The sequence below is a fragment of the Ictidomys tridecemlineatus genome, chromosome 11 (assembly GCF_052094955.1).
Source record: "Ictidomys tridecemlineatus isolate mIctTri1 chromosome 11, mIctTri1.hap1, whole genome shotgun sequence".
Classification (NCBI taxonomy): Eukaryota; Metazoa; Chordata; class Mammalia; order Rodentia; family Sciuridae; genus Ictidomys; species Ictidomys tridecemlineatus.
This window is the reverse complement of record NC_135487.1, coordinates 108,354,639-108,373,209: the sequence shown is the minus strand read 5'-3', so window position 1 is coordinate 108,373,209 and position 18,571 is coordinate 108,354,639. Positions and strand designations below refer to the sequence as shown.

The 18,571-nt window shown below is 46.6% G+C and overlaps 1 protein-coding gene across 3 annotated transcripts in view; it reads right to left on the bottom strand.

The window, feature by feature from the left end:
* Vangl1 (VANGL planar cell polarity protein 1) overlaps positions 1-18,571 on the bottom strand; it is a 53,057-nt gene that overhangs the window by 7,510 nt on the left and 26,976 nt on the right. For 2 of the 3 annotated variants that reach the window (XM_078027068.1, XM_021732976.3), the window contains 4 exons: positions 6,416-6,549; positions 5,317-5,355; positions 4,920-5,052; positions 3,825-4,059 (listed from right to left, as the gene is read on the bottom strand). In XM_078027068.1, the coding sequence (XP_077883194.1) occupies positions 3,825-4,059; positions 4,920-5,052; positions 5,317-5,355; positions 6,416-6,549 (541 nt within the window). The remainder of the gene's footprint in view (positions 1-3,824; positions 4,060-4,919; positions 5,053-5,316; positions 5,356-6,415; positions 6,550-18,571) is intronic. The other variant, XM_005334912.5, reaches the window with a different exon arrangement.

Below are 18,571 nucleotides of genomic sequence, written 5' to 3'. Positions count from 1 at the left end.
CTTCTAGCATGGACCAAAGTGCGTGTTCGATGACTTACTGATAGCATGACCTTGCTCCAGATATTTCCCTTCTCCTTAGGGGGGCATAACAGGGCTTCCAGGAAGAGGGGAGGGTTAGTTCTCAGAAAGCACTCAGAGCCCTGCCTGGCGTGCAGTGAGCTCGATCACTGTGAACACTGGTTACTGCACGTTGAACAGAGTGCCTACTTAGCCAGCCAATGTTCCCCTTCCCTCTCCTGGGCTCTTGCTCCACGATACCTAACTCCCTGGAGTGTTCTGGCTGAACTCCATCTTCCTAAGTATCATTCCTCCTGCTAAACACTGTTGTTTCCAGCAAATTCCTCCCTGTCCTCCAAATCTTCTCAAACCATGTCTCTGAATCTCTCAAATGGAATTCACATGCCCTTCTCAAAGCTCCTATAATCACTGGCATGGTCCCATGTGACATTTATTTTCTGGACAATTACTGATGACTTGCTTGTCTCCTCCCCATAGTAGACTTCACTGTATCGGAGAGCAGGACCTGTTTCCTTTTCTTTTCTTTTTTTTTTTCACATTTGAATTTCCAATCTGTGTGGCATAGACTAGGAGCGCCATAGCAGATATATGATATCAAATGCAGACACTGATTTATCTGTGAGAAGAAACTAAGAAGCAGGCAGAAATACATATAGAAAAATACTGGGATATATCCATCTAGTCTTAAATAGAGATCAAGGACAGTTTTTAAGTGGTCTCCCCTTCCATCCATACCTCTCTGCTACTGCCAGGTACATTATTTCTGATCTGTGGTGCGGCATCTTTTCTAAGGCAGAAAGTGGGGGTCCAGCTTAGTTTCTCACTTCTAATATAAAAGTAGCTCTTATGGATCATAAGAAAAAGAAATAACTCATAATTAGAGAAATGATGCTAATAACCTATAGAAGAATTATCACTGATGGAAAATAACATGAAAATTTTGCTATCACATTAATAACTAAAGAAATCTATAATAACAAAACATTTCCTCCTCTCAGATGGTCAATGATTAAAAAGCATGATAATGCCTCATGCTGCCAAGAATGTGGGGAAATACAAATTCGCAGATGCCACAGGCAAATGCAGGAAAAGAACCCCGCCCCCCCCGCCCCCCCCCCCCCCCCCCCCCCCCGTCCAGAGAACATAATTTGGCAGAATCTGTAACTTTGATCCTGCTGTTTCTCTACTAGAAATGTATCCTTCAGATATGAAATACTGGCAGAGATACATATGTAAAAAAAAGTCTCTCACTTCAGCCCATTAGGCCAGGGGTGGAGAGACTTCTCTACAAATGCCAACAGTTGCAGCTTTTCCAGCAACACTCTATCCAAACTCCTCCGCTGATAGAGCAAAAGCAGCCACAGTGGTATGTCCAGAAAGGGCGGAGCTCCATCCTATACAATGTGATTCACAAGAACAGGCAGCCTCTGGCTTTGAATAATGAACCTCTTAATCCAAATGTGCATCAAGAGGCAATAAGTTAAACAAATCATGGTATCTGGGAAAAAAAAACCATAGAGCTTTACATGAAAAAAGCAAGTTTCCAAAATATATACATGGAGTGTGATTCCATTTCTGATTTTCAATTTTGTGTGTGCACACACACACACACACACACACACCTATACCTGAATGAATACACATCAACTTAACAGAAAGAACTGTTGGAGGTGGGAGATGAAAATGGCAATTATTCTACTAGACTTTTCCTTAGTATTTGGATTTTTATGCTAAAAATACTTATTTTTAACTCGGAGAAGTATAGGCATTTTAAACGAAACAGGAAGCAAACAGGAAACTAAAAAAATCTTGAAAAAGGGAGAACAACTATTTGTTCTACAGGATACAAGCCAAGGCTCTGCACACTGCAGACTTATTTTCTTCATTTGCAAACAGTGTAGGTACTTTATTGCATTCTGCCTTTTTTTGTAGCTTAATACTCTTAACAAAAATTTTCCCCCACATTTCAACAGGTAATATGCCATAATTTGTCAATCACTGTTCTGTTTTTAAATTATTTCCAGTTTTGAGTTATGACAGGTTATTTTGCAAAATAAATAAATAGAACTTTCATGTATATTCTTGTATATAATCATCCCTGCGTATCCACAGAAGGACAGGTTCCAGTCCCAGTTCCTCTTCAGATACCAAAATCAGAGTAAGCTCAAGTCCCTCATAAAAGTAAGTAGTGTTTGTATATAAGTCACACACCCTCCTATTTATTCTTTGAATTTACCACTAGATTACTTACAATATCCAATACAATGTAAGTGCTATTCAGATAGTTGTTATTCTGTATTGTTCTGGGAATGATGATAAGAAAAAAACTGTGTGCGTGTAAAGATGCAATTCTTTTTCCTGAATATTTTTCATGTATATGGAATTTATAGGTGTGGAACTCACAGATATGGAGAGCTGATCGCTTATCAGATTGTGCTGAATATCTTTCCTAGGAAAGGGATTAGTGAGTCTCATATGGAAAACCTTATTTCTTACTGAATATTTCAGTATTTCTTTCCTACAGGCTGTAGGGCAGATAATAGAACCACCAGGATCCTCATATGGTACAATATGCTCCTATTTATAAATAGCTTCCAAATGTTACATATGCACGATGCCAAGCTCATTCACTTGTACCATGTGATCTACATTTACATATCACCATATTTGATATCATTCTTAACAATCCAATGAGGTATAGATATTATCCCTATTTTATAAAACAAGCCACAAGTGTAGAATAACTTGTGCACAGCCACAAACCAATGTGGTAGGTGGGACCAGAATTTGAATCCAGCACTGTCTAAAGAGATGGCATATGCTACTCTGACTCTACTTTGCCTCCTTGGCCACAACTCTCTACTATTATATGGATGTTCTTTAATATCCCTAAAAGTGTATTGATTCATATCCAAAAGACCATTCAGGAAAATGAATTCTACAATATTGAAAACTCCCAACAAAGTGATGGCATGATTTTGATCAACAGCAATGGCTCTTTCATTGTCCTTATCGTGACAGGTGCTATCTTAAGCACTTCATATAAATTAACTCTTTTATCTCTCATAGTGACCAAGAGAGGTAGGCATTACTTATTATCGCCAGTTTTCAGGTTAGAAAACTGAGACACAGAGACATGTGGTATTTGCCCCAGGCTGCACAGCTAGTTGGAGGAGGAGGAGCCAGGTTAGAATAAGTCAATTCAGCTCCAGCACCCACAGAGCAGCCCTGACCACCAATCTCTCCTATTTCTAGGTAGAAATTCTTTCCTCTCCTAGAATGCAGAGGACTTTGAAAGGCAGATTTAGAAAACAATGGTACTAAGGTAATAGACAATGAATAAGAATCACTAATTCTTATTCCTTGGTGTTTTAGAGAAGGTTTTCATTTTGTCATCCCTTTTACCACCTGGATTAGGCTGAGCATCTCTAATCCAAAGATTCAAAACCTAACATGGTCCAAAACCCAAAACTTTCTGAGCACTGTCATGATGCCACAGCCTGACGGCCAATGTCCAGAAACTCTGCTTCATGCACAGAATAATTTAAAATTCTACATGAAATCACCTCCAAGCTCTGTGTATCAGGTGTTTATAAAGCATAAATGACTTTCCTCGTTAGACTCGGATCTTATGCCCAAGATATCTGATTAGGCTCATGTGAATGTCCCAAAATTTGGGTGAGGGGAGCCCAGATGTGAAACGTTTCTGGTTCCAAGCATTTTAGAGAAGGGATCCTCAAACTAACAACCCCCTGCATCCCGACTGGTCATGTCTGGTGATGAACTGGGCCGGCCGAGGAGCGCACCTTGGGCGTCATGCTGTTGGTGATGCAGAAGGCCAGGTGCTGCAGGATGCTCTCCATGCTGTGGTAGTGCTGCTGCCGGGTGGTGCGCAGATACTTCTGCAGCGCCCTGGCCATGGAGGGGAAGATGGCCTGGGCCGCCTCCCGGGGGTCCATCACCTCCCCTGGGGCTTTCTGCTGCTCCTCAGCCTGGAGGCGCTGGATGTGGATGAAGGCCTCTTCCACTGCCACCACCAGCCTGAGAAGTGATGGGACACAGTCATCAGGGCAGCACCCACTGCCGGCTTCAGAACCGTCCCCCAGGACCTGGGAGGGCCACCTGTCCCACCGACAGGAGCCTGTCCACCACCAACTGGGCCAGGCTCGGTCACACAGCTTGCACCCCTAGCTGTTCTCCAGAGGGTTGAGGGAGAGGGAGAAAAAAGAAAGTTAACAGCAAAAAAAATTAGATGTGGGAGGCAGGCACTGGGCCTGGCATGTGAACTCTGTTCTCCGTTTTGCTACCGATGGAGCTTGGGAAACTTACTTTGATCCGTTTTTTCCATCTCTATGATGAAGGTTGAGATAAAAAGAGTTGTAAAGCCCCTCAAAGGCTGGCTGAAAAGACATCAGCACACACCGAGAGGTAGCTGTTGTGCAGAAGCAGCTTTCAAAGTACCAGAGTTTTGTCCCTTTCATCCAGCCACCCACCCTGTGGCCACGGGAAAAGGGAAGGAAGCGGCACACCACCCACACAGGAGAGGGCCATCACCTTTGTCCCCTACAGTCAACAGAAGCAGATCTGGAAAGCCAGCAAGGATTGAGGGCGTAGAACAGGACCACTTCAAAGCAGGCCAGGCATCACCTGGAAATCTACTAGAAATGCAGATTTCCGGGCCTCATCCCAGACCTACTGAGTGCATAGGGATGTCCTGACCCCGTGACCTGTGTTCACAAGCCCTCCTGGTGCTGGCTATAAAGTCTGGGAAACACAGGAGCCAGGTACACTCCAAGGGCGCAGGCAGATCGTTTGTAAATAGAATGTTCGTTTGGGCAGCATAAAAACAAAGGGGAAATAAATCCACAACAAAGGGACGTGGTGTGGGGAGGCCCACATACCTTGCCCTCCGCTTCTTCACCCGCCGTTCATGCTCAGCCTCTTCGTAATACAATTCGTTGTGGCTGGAGTCCCTGCGCCGAGCGGCCGCAGCGATCATGGCCCGGGACTGACCTGTGGCGTTGTTACTGGGGCCTTTGGGGAAAAAGCAGATAACTAGAACCGCAGTCCATCAGCATGGTCCACCCAGCCCCCAAGAAGCCACAGACAGTCCCGACAAGTAACTTCCCAGGAGGGGGAACAGGACCCCGGCTCCACTTTCCCTATGACCAAGGCAACGAGAGCAAGGACATCTAACCCCAATCTGATGAGGGGAAATCGAGAAGGACCTCAGAATGCTCAACACTTAAAACACGGGCCAAAATACAACACCCAGAGTGTGCTGAAGATGTCACTTACCATCTGTTACACAAAGTTTCAGTTTGGCCATAAGGGCAGCTGGGACATCACATGTCAGCAAACAATGAGAGAGAATGAGCGGGGATGGGAGAACAAGGACAGACAGAGAAAAAAGAAAGTCAAGGGACATGAGACACTGGTCACACACAGGAAGACAAGCTAGGCTGGAACGTCACGGCAGCCACCACGTTTACAGAAAATACCAATGCTTTAAGGACATGCAAAATGGCCCATCTGTTAATTCAAACCACCGTGTTCTATCACTGCTGACCTTCTTATCCGAAAGACACGGCAGATTTCAGGCTTTCTAATAATGGGCGGCTTACTTGGCTGGTGGTGACTTGTTGCATTCACTAGGGAGAAATCTACCTGAGTTTTTAGATCACAGGTGGAATTTACCAGACCTTCAGGATCTACCAGGAAGCTCTCACCTTGTTCACTGCCCCGAAAAGGCAGGAAGGATATTGCCACCAGAAATGGACATAAATAAATCGACTTGTGGACAGCATAATCCTCTTCTAGAGTTGCAAAGCTCTTACCCTGACCTAAGGTGCCCTGCAAGAACGACACTGGGGTCTTGTTTCTTGCCCTTTACCATCTGACACCCTGAAACACAACTTGGACTTCCCCAGCCTGGCCACCAACCTCCTGCCATCTACCTCCTAACCAGGACTGAGAAATGTCTCCGAAGCATTTCACCAGGTGCCCGAACCACCGGAAATTTCTAATCTGAATGGATCCGGGTAGCTTTCTGCGTCTTTTTTATAACTTCTTCAAATTTTCAAAAGTTGCCCCTTTCCTAACAGCTTTCAATATATGGGATTCCCAGCAGGAGGCAGGAGACACACCCACTGTTGTATTCAATCATAAAAATCCCCAAATGAATAAACTTCCCACATAGTCAACATTCCTCTGCAAATGTTTGCCTACATTCAAAAAAAAAAAAAAAAAAAAAAAGAGAAAGAAATTGTTCTGGAATGAGAAAGTACACAAGGTAAGCACAAAGAGAAGGTAGAATCCAAATATACCATGACATTTAAACTACACCATCACTCCAACGTGCCCCTGCACACACCGGACACGGTTTCCAGGTACATACCGTCTACGTTGTAGACTTTCAGCCCGGCCATGTGCTTGGCTGCCCGGAATTTGGAGGCTGTGAGGAGGTTCGGGTTATAGATGGTGAAATCTTTGTAGTAATTTTCCAGAACCACTAAAGCTGCTCGTTGGATACTGCAGAAAGAAATTGAGATTGATAGAAAGGCTTTTTCAAGGGATAAGTAGGTCCTCAGTGAAAAATCCTCCGAGTCAGGCTATGTAACAAAATATAAGGATAATTTCCCTCCAAAGTCGGCTGAGCTGCACACACCCTGTGTCACCAGGATGAGAACTGAAAGACCACACTGAGTCTCATTGACGTATGGCTTCCCTGTCTTTCTCTGGGCTCCGTGATTAGCTGTATTTCATCCGGCCAACAGTTGGAAGAGGAAGAAGTGACAAATTGTGATGCACATTTAGATACAGGTTGCATAGAGATTTTCCTATTTTTCCTCGGTTTACAAAAGAGAAAATTGAGGATGCCAGAAACGGCAAGACACTTAAAGATGGTCACAGAGCTCATGAGCGAAAGAACAAGAGACTGAGAGGTTTCCAAGGACCTTGTTGAGTGCTCTGTGTCATACATCACCCTGCCCCCGGGGAGTAAGGAATCCTGGGGCTTAGGTCTATATACATCAGCAGCACAATGGCAGTCACATAAGGGCAGAGTCTACTTAAAGACGGCGACAGCTGAGATCACTTGAGCTTCATGGTCCACAAGGCCCCTGGACTGGCTCTCAGCAGGATGTATGCAGAGAGTGGCCATCTCTCTCCCAGCGCTCAAGGTCTCCAAGCTTTCATCTGCTAGAACCATGGGTGATCCATGGGGAAGCAGAGGACAGGTAACGTCCACAGGGAGGCGTGTACATGGGGGAGGGCACCCATACTCAGGAATGAGCAGGGGGTGACACAGGAACACACTCCTGGTGCCAGATGCAGGATACACATGACCTCAAAGAGGAGTTTGCTACAATAAGACCAAGAGTTTTACATACCCCATCTCTCTTGGCCACATAATCATTCAAGGTAAGAACACTGAAGCTCAACAATGTTGGGTCAGACACACAGGAGGGCTGGGATTCTGATGCAGACTCCCACACCTCCTACCTGGGCTCTTTCTGCTATAAGATGGAGCCCCTAAGTATGAGGGTATCCTAATATCTGCAGATCTCCAAGCTCTTCACCAACTATCAGGGTACTAAATACCATAACTCTGTTTTTCTCTTGCCCTTTTGATTCTCATTCCTAGTACTCTGCTGAGTCTTGTGAGGGTGATTTATAATGGCTGGAGCACCCGGGGGGTGGGGGAGGGCAGTGCCTTTGGTTCCTGGATGACCATGCTGCATTCCAACGCTCTCAGGGTAGCTCAGGGATCTCCACTTCACACCAAGACAATGAGGCCCCTGGCCTACCAGCTGGACAGCAGAGAAACTGCCCTGTCCCTCTGCTTTAAGAGTTTAACACAGAGTCCAAAGACAATCTAGAAGTCAGTCAGCTAATCTCCTTGAGAGAGCAGCCTCAATTAGTGATCTGCATATAAACACACAACACACACACACACACACACACACACAGAGTCATGTAAACCAAAGGAACACTGTCAGGGGAAATTTGGTGAGATCAACTTTGTGTAATGAAAATCTAAGATTCCTAAAAGCCAATTCCTATTTTGAAAGTCCTAGTCCTCCCATCATTCAGTGACTCACTCACCATTTTTTTTTTTTTGAGAGGAGTAGGGGTCCTGGGGGCTGAACCCAGGGGTACTCAACCACTGAGGCTGTTTAGAGCCTCACTAAATTGCTAAGGCTGGCCTCAAATTTGAGATCCTCCTGCCTCAGCCTCCTGAGTCACTAGGATTCAGGCATGTGTCACTGTACCCAGCTCAGGCACCATTCTCATACTTAGGGACCTGCATCCGCCAGCACTGGGGACTATAAGGATAGAAGAAGGATAGCCAGGTGCATGGAATGTGGCCATGTGACAATGAGCACGCTCTTATTCCAGAATACATGGGGATTGCCAAGCACACAGAAGAGCTAATGAGGGTGCAAGATCAGCTTTCCTGGGGAGGTGGCCCTTGAGCCACGTTTTGTGTCACCGTGGACTTCTGTGCAGACGCCCACCCTGCTTGTCCTGAGCTCTTGGTGGCCCTCCAGTTGACTGTGCTCCCAATCTTCTCCCTCACCCTCTACCTGTGGCATTCTCCCAGGGGGGCGGGTACTTCTCCATGCCTACTGCACCCAGAGGCTTGCCTTGGCCCCGCCCTGGGTGGGGCATGCGCATGCGTCCTTGCACACTTCACTCCTGGCCCTGTTCCAGGCTGATTTTCCAGAGTCTTTGGGCCTTTGTGGGACAGGGAGCTCCTCTGCAGACATGAGCCTTAGCCACACAGACAGACACTGGGGACCACGCTGTTTCATCCCTCGCTCCTACACTGACCTAGACTGTCCCTGGGTGCCTGGATTCCAGCAGAAAATTATTTCCCTGATCAAAATTTTAAAATGAAAAGGCAATTTTAAAGGTTCTCCTCAGGCCCAGTTTCAAAGCACAACTCTCCTGCGGTTGTAGGTTTTGCATTTCTACTCAGCAAGGCCACAAGGAGGGGCCCAGGAAATCCCACGAAGTCCATCAGTGAGGAAATAACGGTGATCTGCAACACGGCCAGCCCACGACCACCGACCACCGACAAGTACCCTGTGCTGCCTGGAGAAGGGGCTCTGTCCCAGCAGGACTCCCATCCCGCTGACTTCCAGCGGACACCCTCCAAACTGGGGCAAGTCTACTGTCCCTGGCATCTGTCCCTGGCAAAGCCTGGGCATCCCCTGGAAAGTGCACCGGGTTGGGACAGGTACCACTGGACAGAGACCTGTTAAAGTAGACGTCTGCGTCTCCTGAAGGCCTGAGACCTGCTGCTCTGAAAAACCACGCAAGGGAAGAAGTACAGGCATCTTCCTCTCGTCCAGCACCTCCTCAGAATGACTCAGAGACAGCAGGGGACCTGGCTGGCCGCCCAACTGACAAGCTAAGACTGGCGCTGAAGGACTCTCAGCGTCTTTTATAAATGCCTCCAAGAGCTGTGCACACTCTCACCTACAGAGAATGGTCTGACTCTCAACACATCTAGCAATACTGGGGAACGAGAATTTCCACGGGACTCAGATAATACTTCACCAATATGCCTGATTAAACAAACCAACAAACAACAACAACAACAACAAATAGTTGTGATCTTCTGGACACCATCTTCAACAAATGGTGCTGGGAAAACTGGAAATTCATAGGCAACAAAATAAAATTGAACCCCTATCTCTCACCATGCACAAAAGTTAACTCAAAATGGATCAAGGACCTAGGAATTAAACCAGAGACTCTGCGTCTAATAGAAGAAAAAGTAGGCCCTTATCTTCATCATGTGGGATCAGGCCCCAACTTCTTTAATAAGACGCCTATAGCACAAGAATTAAAACCAAGAATCAACAAGTGGGACGGATTCAAACTAAAAAGTTTTTTTCTCAGCAAAAGAAATAATCTGAGGTGAACAGGGAGCCTACATCCTGGGAACAAATTTTTACCCCTTGCACATCAGATACAGCACTTATCTCTAGGGTATATAAAGAGCTCTTTAAGATAAGCACCCCCCCCCCAAAAAAAGAACTAATCCAATCAATAAATGGGTCAAGGACCTGAACAGACACTTCTCAGAAGAGGATATACAATCAACATATACAAAAAAAAAAATGCTCATCATCTCTAGCAATCAGAGAAATGCAAATCAAAACTACTCTAAGATACCATCTCACCCCAGTAAGAATGGCAGCCATGATGACGACAAACAACAACAAGTGTTGGCGAGGATGCGGGGAAAAAAGGGTACACTCATACATTGCTGGTGAGACTGGAAATAAGTGCAGCCAATTTGGAGAGCAGTATGGAGATTCCTTGGAAAGCTGGGAATGGAACCACCATTTGACCCTGCTATTCCTCTTCTTGGACTACACCCAAAAGACCTAAAAACAGCATACCACAGGGACACAGCCACATCAATGTTTACAGCAGCACAATTCACAATAGCTAGACTGTGGAACCAACCCAGATGCCCTTCAAACAAAAGCAAACCCTTCCACTAATCCCAATCTCTAGACCAGGTCATCTCTGGGGAAGGAGGGAGGTGAGAAAAATCAAGTTGGTGAGAAACTGCCACCGCTCTTACTATGATTATGTTCCGAGAGCAAAGGCAGGGACCTGGCTCAACAGCCCCCCACGTAGACCTGAACCACAGTCAGGGGGAACCAGACTATGGAGATGGCTCCATCAAAGCCCACGGCAAGAAGCCTTCTCCCACGATAGAGAACCCTGAGCTCAAACATGGAGAAGCCTGAGCTCAATCAATATGACATGCCAATATATTCTCCTCGACCATTCTCCAAGGAAATATACCTTCCCAGAACACACAGATTCGTGGAGAACAGCATGCAGAGATGCGCCTGGTCATACCAAAAGAAATTCATTCAACATCTACATGTAAAAGCAGAAACTCAAGAACCCCAGATACACGCATGAAGACAACATGGACCAAGAGGAGGGTGGTGTCATCCGTGGAAAAGAAGCTCCTCTGTTGGACTTGGGCCCAACCGGAACCCAGGGGAAGGAAGAGGGATAAAGGGATCAGCACAAAAGCTGAAGGAATCTGACAGCTACGTCGTCACTTAAAACCCATTATGACCAGCTGGCCTTACTGGACTATTTTCCTTTTTCAAAAAAAATTTGCTATTATTAGTTATACATGACAGTAGAATGTATTCTGACATATTATACATATATGGAGTATAACTTCTCATTCTTCTGGTTGTATGTGATGTAGAATCACATTGGTCATGTAATCATATATGCACAGAGGATAGTCATGTCTGATTCATTCTACTGTCTTTCCTATTCCCATTTCCCCTCCTTCCCTTCATTCCCGTTTGTCTAATCCAAAGTACATCTATTCTTCCCCCCCCTCCCTCCATCATCGTGAGTTAGCATCCACATATCAGAAAGAACATTCAGCCTCTGGCTTTTCGGGATTGCCCTTCAACAGATGAATGAATAAAGAAAATGTGATATAGATATAGATATAGATATGTGTGTGTACATGTATATATATATATATATATATGTATATATATATATATGTGTGTGTGTGTGTATGTACACACACACACACACACACACACACACACACACACACACACACACTGGAATATTACTCAGCCATAAAGAAGAATGAAATTATGGCATTTGCTGATAAATGGCCTATTTTATTTGAAGGACAGAGAAAGATGGAATATGAAAGGATGTGGTCTTTTGTGTTTACACAACCACAACACTTCCAGTGTTGACAACTCCACAGACCACAGTGGCAACAGGGAAGAGGGGGGCTCACCTTTGTACCAAACCTGGAAAGATAGTCCAAATTGTGGTTCAGAAAATCTGAAAGATCTGTCTGTGAAAGATAAACTAAGAAAACAAGAACACAAACCCTTCCGCCCCCAAATGTTCTACATACCTGTACCTTGCCCTGCCTCCCCCGAGCTCTGTGCCCACCTGAGGGCTGGTACATTGACAATGGAAGGCAGCGTCACAGCAGAAATGGTGCCGATGACATGCAGCCAGACTCTCTCACCTTTTCTTGGATCATAAAAAAAGTCATTGATTTCTCCAAACCTCAGATTCTTCATCTGCAGGATAGGAACAGCGACCCCGAATGCCTTGTTACAACATGGTAAATGGGATCCCAAATACTCACTGGTATAAAGTACATTCCCAAATCTACAGAAACGATGGGGACGTGGCACTATGGCACATTCTGGGAAGAGATGACGGGATCCAAACATAACAGATACGGGTTCAGGCGGCGACGGCATGTGGCAGCTGTTCATGAGCTTAATTATCACTGGGAAATTCTGAGTTCTAGTACTTTCCAAGACTTCAAATTTAATTGGCATTTAAAGCAGGAAAAATATACTGGAGCCTTGGGAGTTCACCATCTATTTTCCTGCTTCCTAAAGAGGAGCTGCTGGCCTGATTTAGGTTTGTTCTAAACATGAAGGAAGATAATCGATTTTAAAGTGCTTGGCTCAAAGGAAATACCTCATAAGTGGAAACCATCACAAGCTCACCAGTAGACATAAGTTACGGAGGCCAGCCTGTTTCCCCTATGCACCTGCGTCCACCTCCCCACCAAAGCCTCACTGCAAGGGTGTTGCCACAGGACATGAGCCATGGTGGGTCCCTCTGCGTGGTTATCCTTAGGGCCAGGGAGCGTAAAGTTAGGTTACTCTTTATTTCAGTACTTCCTCCCAACTCTAAGCTTCCTGGAAATAAAAACTCCCCCCAGGGAGGAGTCCACAGTGCACAAGATCGAAACAGCACGCGCCTTAGTGTCGAGAAGGTCTGGATTCCGGACCGGATCTTGCTACTCTAGAACCCTCTATAAATCATTTCCCTTTCTTGGCGGGTGATGGAGAGAGAATCCCCACCACTGCATGTGGTTGCTGAAAAGAGCAAATGAAATCATGCCAGGGACAGCATTTTGTAACTTCACAAAGCATTCTGCAAATAAAAAAAAAAATGAATCCTATGGCTAAGGATGGGCATGCGCACCTTGGAACAGGGATGGGGCTGGTTGGTGGCTGGAGGATTCACGCAGGGCCTGGGCATAAAAGCACAATCCAACTTCCACCTATTTGGAACCTATTTGGAATCACTGTTATGGTTTGGATCTGAAGTGGACCCGAAGGCCATGTGATGTCATTGTGAAACCGGTAAGAGGAGTGGTCTGGTGGAAGGCAGTCAGGTCACAGGAGCACACCCCTTGCTGGGCACCTGGGGACACCAGCCCCTTCCTATCTGACTCTGCTTCCTGGCTGCCAGGAGGTGAGCCGCTTTGCTCTGTCTGCCATGTGCTCCCTGCCATGGTCCACCTCACCTTGGGTCCAAAGGAATGGGACCCAGTGACCCTGGAGTAAAACTGTGAGCCCAAATCCACCTTTTCCTCCTAATAAGTTGATTATCTCAGGCCTTTGGTCCCAGAATTCTAGAAATGGAGGGAATCTTAGTTCACCCAGTGGTTCAAGAATTGAGAAAAGTGGAGTCCACTGGGCTTAATCTCCCAATCCATCCATACACCAAGCCTATTGATAATGCCTTGACCGATCTCCAGCCTCAGACTGAGAAGAAAGTTCTCTCTCACATGGAGCTAGAGTAATCTTTCTTCTCCTGGCCTACCCACAACTTCCTCTGGGCCCAAGTCCCTCTTTCTTGTTAAAGTACATCAGATACTTGAAGGAAACAACCGTGGCCATAAACCATCTCCTTTAAAAAAAAAAAAAAATATATATATATATATATATATATATATTTTAGTTGTCAATGAACCTTTATTTTATTTATATGCTATGCTAAGAATTGAACTTAGTGCCTCACACATGCTAGGCAAGTGCTCTACCACTGAGCCCCAGCCCCAGCCCCAGCCCCATAAGCCATCTCCTTTTAACCTCTTTATTTTGCATATAAAGGCACTGTGGCCTAGGACCAGTGTGAGCAGACACACACACAGACACGCCCACACCCACAGGGTTCCTGTGAACTACATCCTATTTGTTCACTTTTCCCTGGACTTTAATGTGGCTTCTGCAATCAAACTAGTGCACATTATTAAAGTCAGAAATTAGCCCTGAGCTTTGGAGTTCATCCAGGCTCAAGTCCTCACTTCTTATAGAGCAGGGAGGAGAAGAGAGGACATAGCCAAGTGGCCCCGGAAAAAGCCCCTTTCAAGTTGTAACCACTTCTTAAACATTAACGGGAATCCCCCTTAACTCTATTAAAAATAGCTCTCTTCACGTGTGGAAAATGTGAAAACCCATCTTGCACGCTAAGGCTGCACATCAATGCCAGGCCACGATTCTGATGACCTAGGTAGGTGCCGACAGGAAAAGCACTGAACAGTTTTCTCATCACACAGTAAAATCCGGAAAGACTTCCTTTTAGAGTACGTAGTCATTACCCTGTGAGCCGACGAAGGATGCTGACATTCAGAGAAACCCTAATAACCAGCCTCTCCTGCTCCATCCCAAGCAATTATGAATTATGAGCACCTGCTAGGTCCCAAGTGCAGAGATACGGATGTGAGTCAGACCTTCCAAAAGGCTTCCACTCCAATCAGTGGTGACAGCCACCCAAGCAGCAAGTACAATCAAGAGATTCAGAGGCAGTGGCAGGACGTGTGTGTGTGGGGGGGGGGGGTTTAGCTGACGTCCATGAAGGAGGGAGGGTAGAGTTTCTCAGTCAAGTCTGAAAAGATGAACGATGATCCTCCTGTGTGGACTACAGGCTATCAGGCAGATTCCAGGCAGAGGAAGCGGTGCGAGCAGATACAGGGTTAAACAGCCTGAATATCTACAAAAATGGGAGCAGCGGGGGTCAGCATCCAGTCAAAGGACAGCTTTGAGAAACCCATCCCATTGGAAGTGTCTCATGAAATCTATATCCACCCCAGAACCTTAGTATGTGACCTTGTTTGGCAACAGAGTCCTGACAGATGTACACTGGTGTGGTTAGAGGACAAGGGGACACACGGGGATGGAGGAGGCAGAGACTGCAGTGAGGTAGCTGCAGGTCAGCGATGCCAGGGTTGTCAGCAGACACCAGGAGCCGGGAAGAAGCCGGCCAGGATTCTTCCTGAGAACCCTCCCAGGGAGGGTTCGTGGACTGGCCAACACCTAGGTTTCACATTTCTGAGAAACTGAGAGAGGAAACTGCTTTTAGGGACCCATTTGTGGTCATATATTACAGGAGCCCTAGGAAGCCAACACATGTATATTTAGGGGAAAAGGAATGGGAGCAGGAGAGGGCAAGGCGGGGCTCAGTCACTGCCAACTGAGGCTCTGCACAACGCAAAGGTGAGAAAGGATGAGGCACGAGACAGTGGGACGGAGTGTGAGCAGGTGACTATGTTTCCCTTACTGCCACTTCTCCCCCAGAAACGTCTATGAGAGCCGAGTCTACCTGTGCGTGGGGGGGGGGGGCTTCACTGCTCCCCAGACCTGAAGTAAAACGGACAGTCAGTTGGGACCCCTTGCAGCAATGTTCCTGCAAGTCGCAGAGAAGCAAATATAATTAGCCCCTGAACGCTGCCGTCTGTACGGACAACCAGACACATGCGTGTTTACGTCTCCCGACCCTCTGCCTTTTAATTAAAATGTTCGTCTTGCGGTTGCATCTGGGAAGTTGGCATACCCCAGTCTCACCCAGATAACAGGCAACGATCACCTTAGAACCTGAGGGGACCAACTGCAATTGGCTCATTTACTGACCTGGCAGAAAGGTTAAGTTTTCTGGGACTCTGTCAGGGCACATCCAGCAGGACACACTGCTTAAGGTCTTGAGACAGCAGGCACAATGACTATCCTGAGAAAGGGAGCACACTAATGGCTCTGTCCTGCAGTCAAGGCCTGCAGGAAGTCCCCTACCCTGGTTACCTGGATTTATAAGTGCCCCGGCGTGCTGGCTTCCCAGGTCCTTTGAACTGATCACGGCAAGCTGCAAAGTGTGCAGGTCTCTGCTTTGAATACCAGGCTGTGGACAAGCCTCGCAGGGCATCCACTCCAAAAGACGAGCAAGCGGAGTGGAAGCCTGAGAGACCTCATCCCAGAGCTTGAAGGGCACAGAATCAACAGGACTTAGTCATCATGGAATGGCCTCCAAGTGCAGGCTGGGGGACACCCACGGCACTTCTTCATGTTCTTTATTTCCCCCCATGTTAACTTTCTAATGATATACTATAGCCTTGGGAAATACCCACTTTAATAACTAAAATAACACCCCAAGCACGTGCAGAGGCGACCACTGTCTCCACAGTGGGAGCAGTCTGTGACATCAAGACGTGCTTCTGTGGGTCTCAGGAGTGAAACATCACAAAGCTGTCACGATCCTACCATGGGCTCGGAGTGAGGGGACAGCCCTATTGAGCCGACAGCCTCCTCCTGAACAGCTCTAGTTATTCCTTCCCACAGAACAGAGACGACGGAGCCCTGTCCCACTTAGTACCTCCGAGACACATCCCCCTCGGTGGCAGGCTTGGCTGTGCCTTGGTCTGCTTGGCAGGCTGGTTGGCAGGCCTCAGCACAGACCCCACCACATTGTCACCTCCCTGCGTGGTCCAGTGTGGGCCACGCCTCCTGCCTGGGATGGGAACTCAGCTTTCTCCGTGTCTTAAATTACAGAGCTGAATCACACCAAGATAAACAGCAGACATCCAAGGATCAAAGACAAGCGTCTGCGGAGGGTGCTCTGACAAGTCCATCTAGATAGGGACCAAGAGCACCTCCCAGAGCCACGTGGGTAGGGAAGCTGTGCTCCATGGAGGTGAGTCCTCTGGGCCTCAGTGTGCAGCAGGGAGCAGACGCCAGGAGTGTGACAAACCATCCAGCTGTGGCCACTGCTGCCAGGAGGCAGCTGTATAAACACAGAGCTTCAGTGTCCGGCATCTTACACACTCATTAAAGCCACTCTCAAACAGGCACCACAGCACAGACCACAAACGGCAGCTCCGTTCCCGCCTTTCAAACCCCCAGCCAAAGAGTCTGAGCAGAAACCTTCACACTTGCATCTTTAAGCTTGCATTCATTTTTTATCCTTCTGCTTTTTTTTTTTTTTTTTTTTTTTTAGGGAGTGGGGGCAATGATTGCTGACTGCTGAATTTATCCTTATTGAAAAGTAGTTACAAAAGTAAAAAAAAAAAAAAAAAAAGACCCACATTTCTAAAAGTAACATTGTACATGAAACCGGGTTCACGGTAACATGAGCCAGAACCTCTGATGGTCATTTTAAAACACTCCCTGCTGTCACAGCCAATGGCTCTGGGGCCTCTGAGATCCGTCCCTGACTGTTGGTGCCAGTCCCAACACAGGAGGGAGGGGCCCGGCCCGGTGTGGCGGTAGGTCAGGTCTGATCAACCATGTGATCGCCGGCTTGGATACTACTCCACATAGAATCGTAAACATAAGATTTCACGGGGAGCTGGAATGTCCTGGAATTACTGCAGTAACTTTAACTTCCCTGGGAGACCTGCCCTTCTTCGTTTTTAACTAGAAAACCAAAGTGCAAGCCTGAGAAGCAAGGCCCCCCCGCCCAAGCTGGGAGGATGTGGATACCAGCTGGAGAAAGAACAAGAGGGGCTGTATCATCAGGGCCGAGCTGCACTGATTTGGGGGGCTCCGGGGTCCAAAACCTCGGGTGTTCAACTATTCCTGTTTTAGCCTGAGCTGTCCTAACAAAATATACAAGATGGGGTGGTTTACACAACAGAAATTTATTTTCTCACAGTTTCGAGGGCTTGAAGGCCAACATCAAGGTCAAGCCATTTGGCTCCTGGTGAGAGCTCCCTTCCTGGCTTTCCAATGGCCACCTCTTTCTATGACCTCATGTGGCCTTTTCTTTTGTGTGTGTGTGTTTGGGGGGAGCAGTGGTACATGGAAATAGAGCAAGCTCTCTGGTGTCTCTTTGATAGAAGGACACTAATCTATCAAATCAGGTTCTCATTCTATGACCTCACTTAATCTCATATACTCCCTTAGAGGCCCCCATCTCCAAATACAGCTACACTGGAGGTTAGAGCTCATATAAATTTGGGGGTGGGGGACATATTTAGTCCTTTATACAGAGCAATAAAACAATCATGCATAATCACAGAAACTTCCACCGTTTGAAAGCACTCCTAGAATCAGTCCAAAGCGCAGAAGGTTCTAGGACTAGTTACTAGAGCTTTGATAAAGAGGTTCATGTTCAAGGCCAATTTATGAGATACTCCTGGTCTCAATGAACGGAGCATTTATTGGGGCTGGGAATGTAGCTCGGTGGTAGAATGCTTGCTTAGCATGTGCCAGGCCCTGGGTTCTATCCCCAGCAACTCCCCTAAAAACCACCAACAACAAATAGTTAACATCTCCTGCTAAATTAGTTACAATGAAACTTAGCAATATGAAAACCCTAAAGAGTAGGTCACCGTGAATAGGGGTTCCCCAGAGTACAGCACATTGTGTCTACTTCTGAGGGTTCTTTGCCTCTTCTTGCTGATGACTATCGGGTAATCCCTTTTCATTGGTGTCCACGTGTC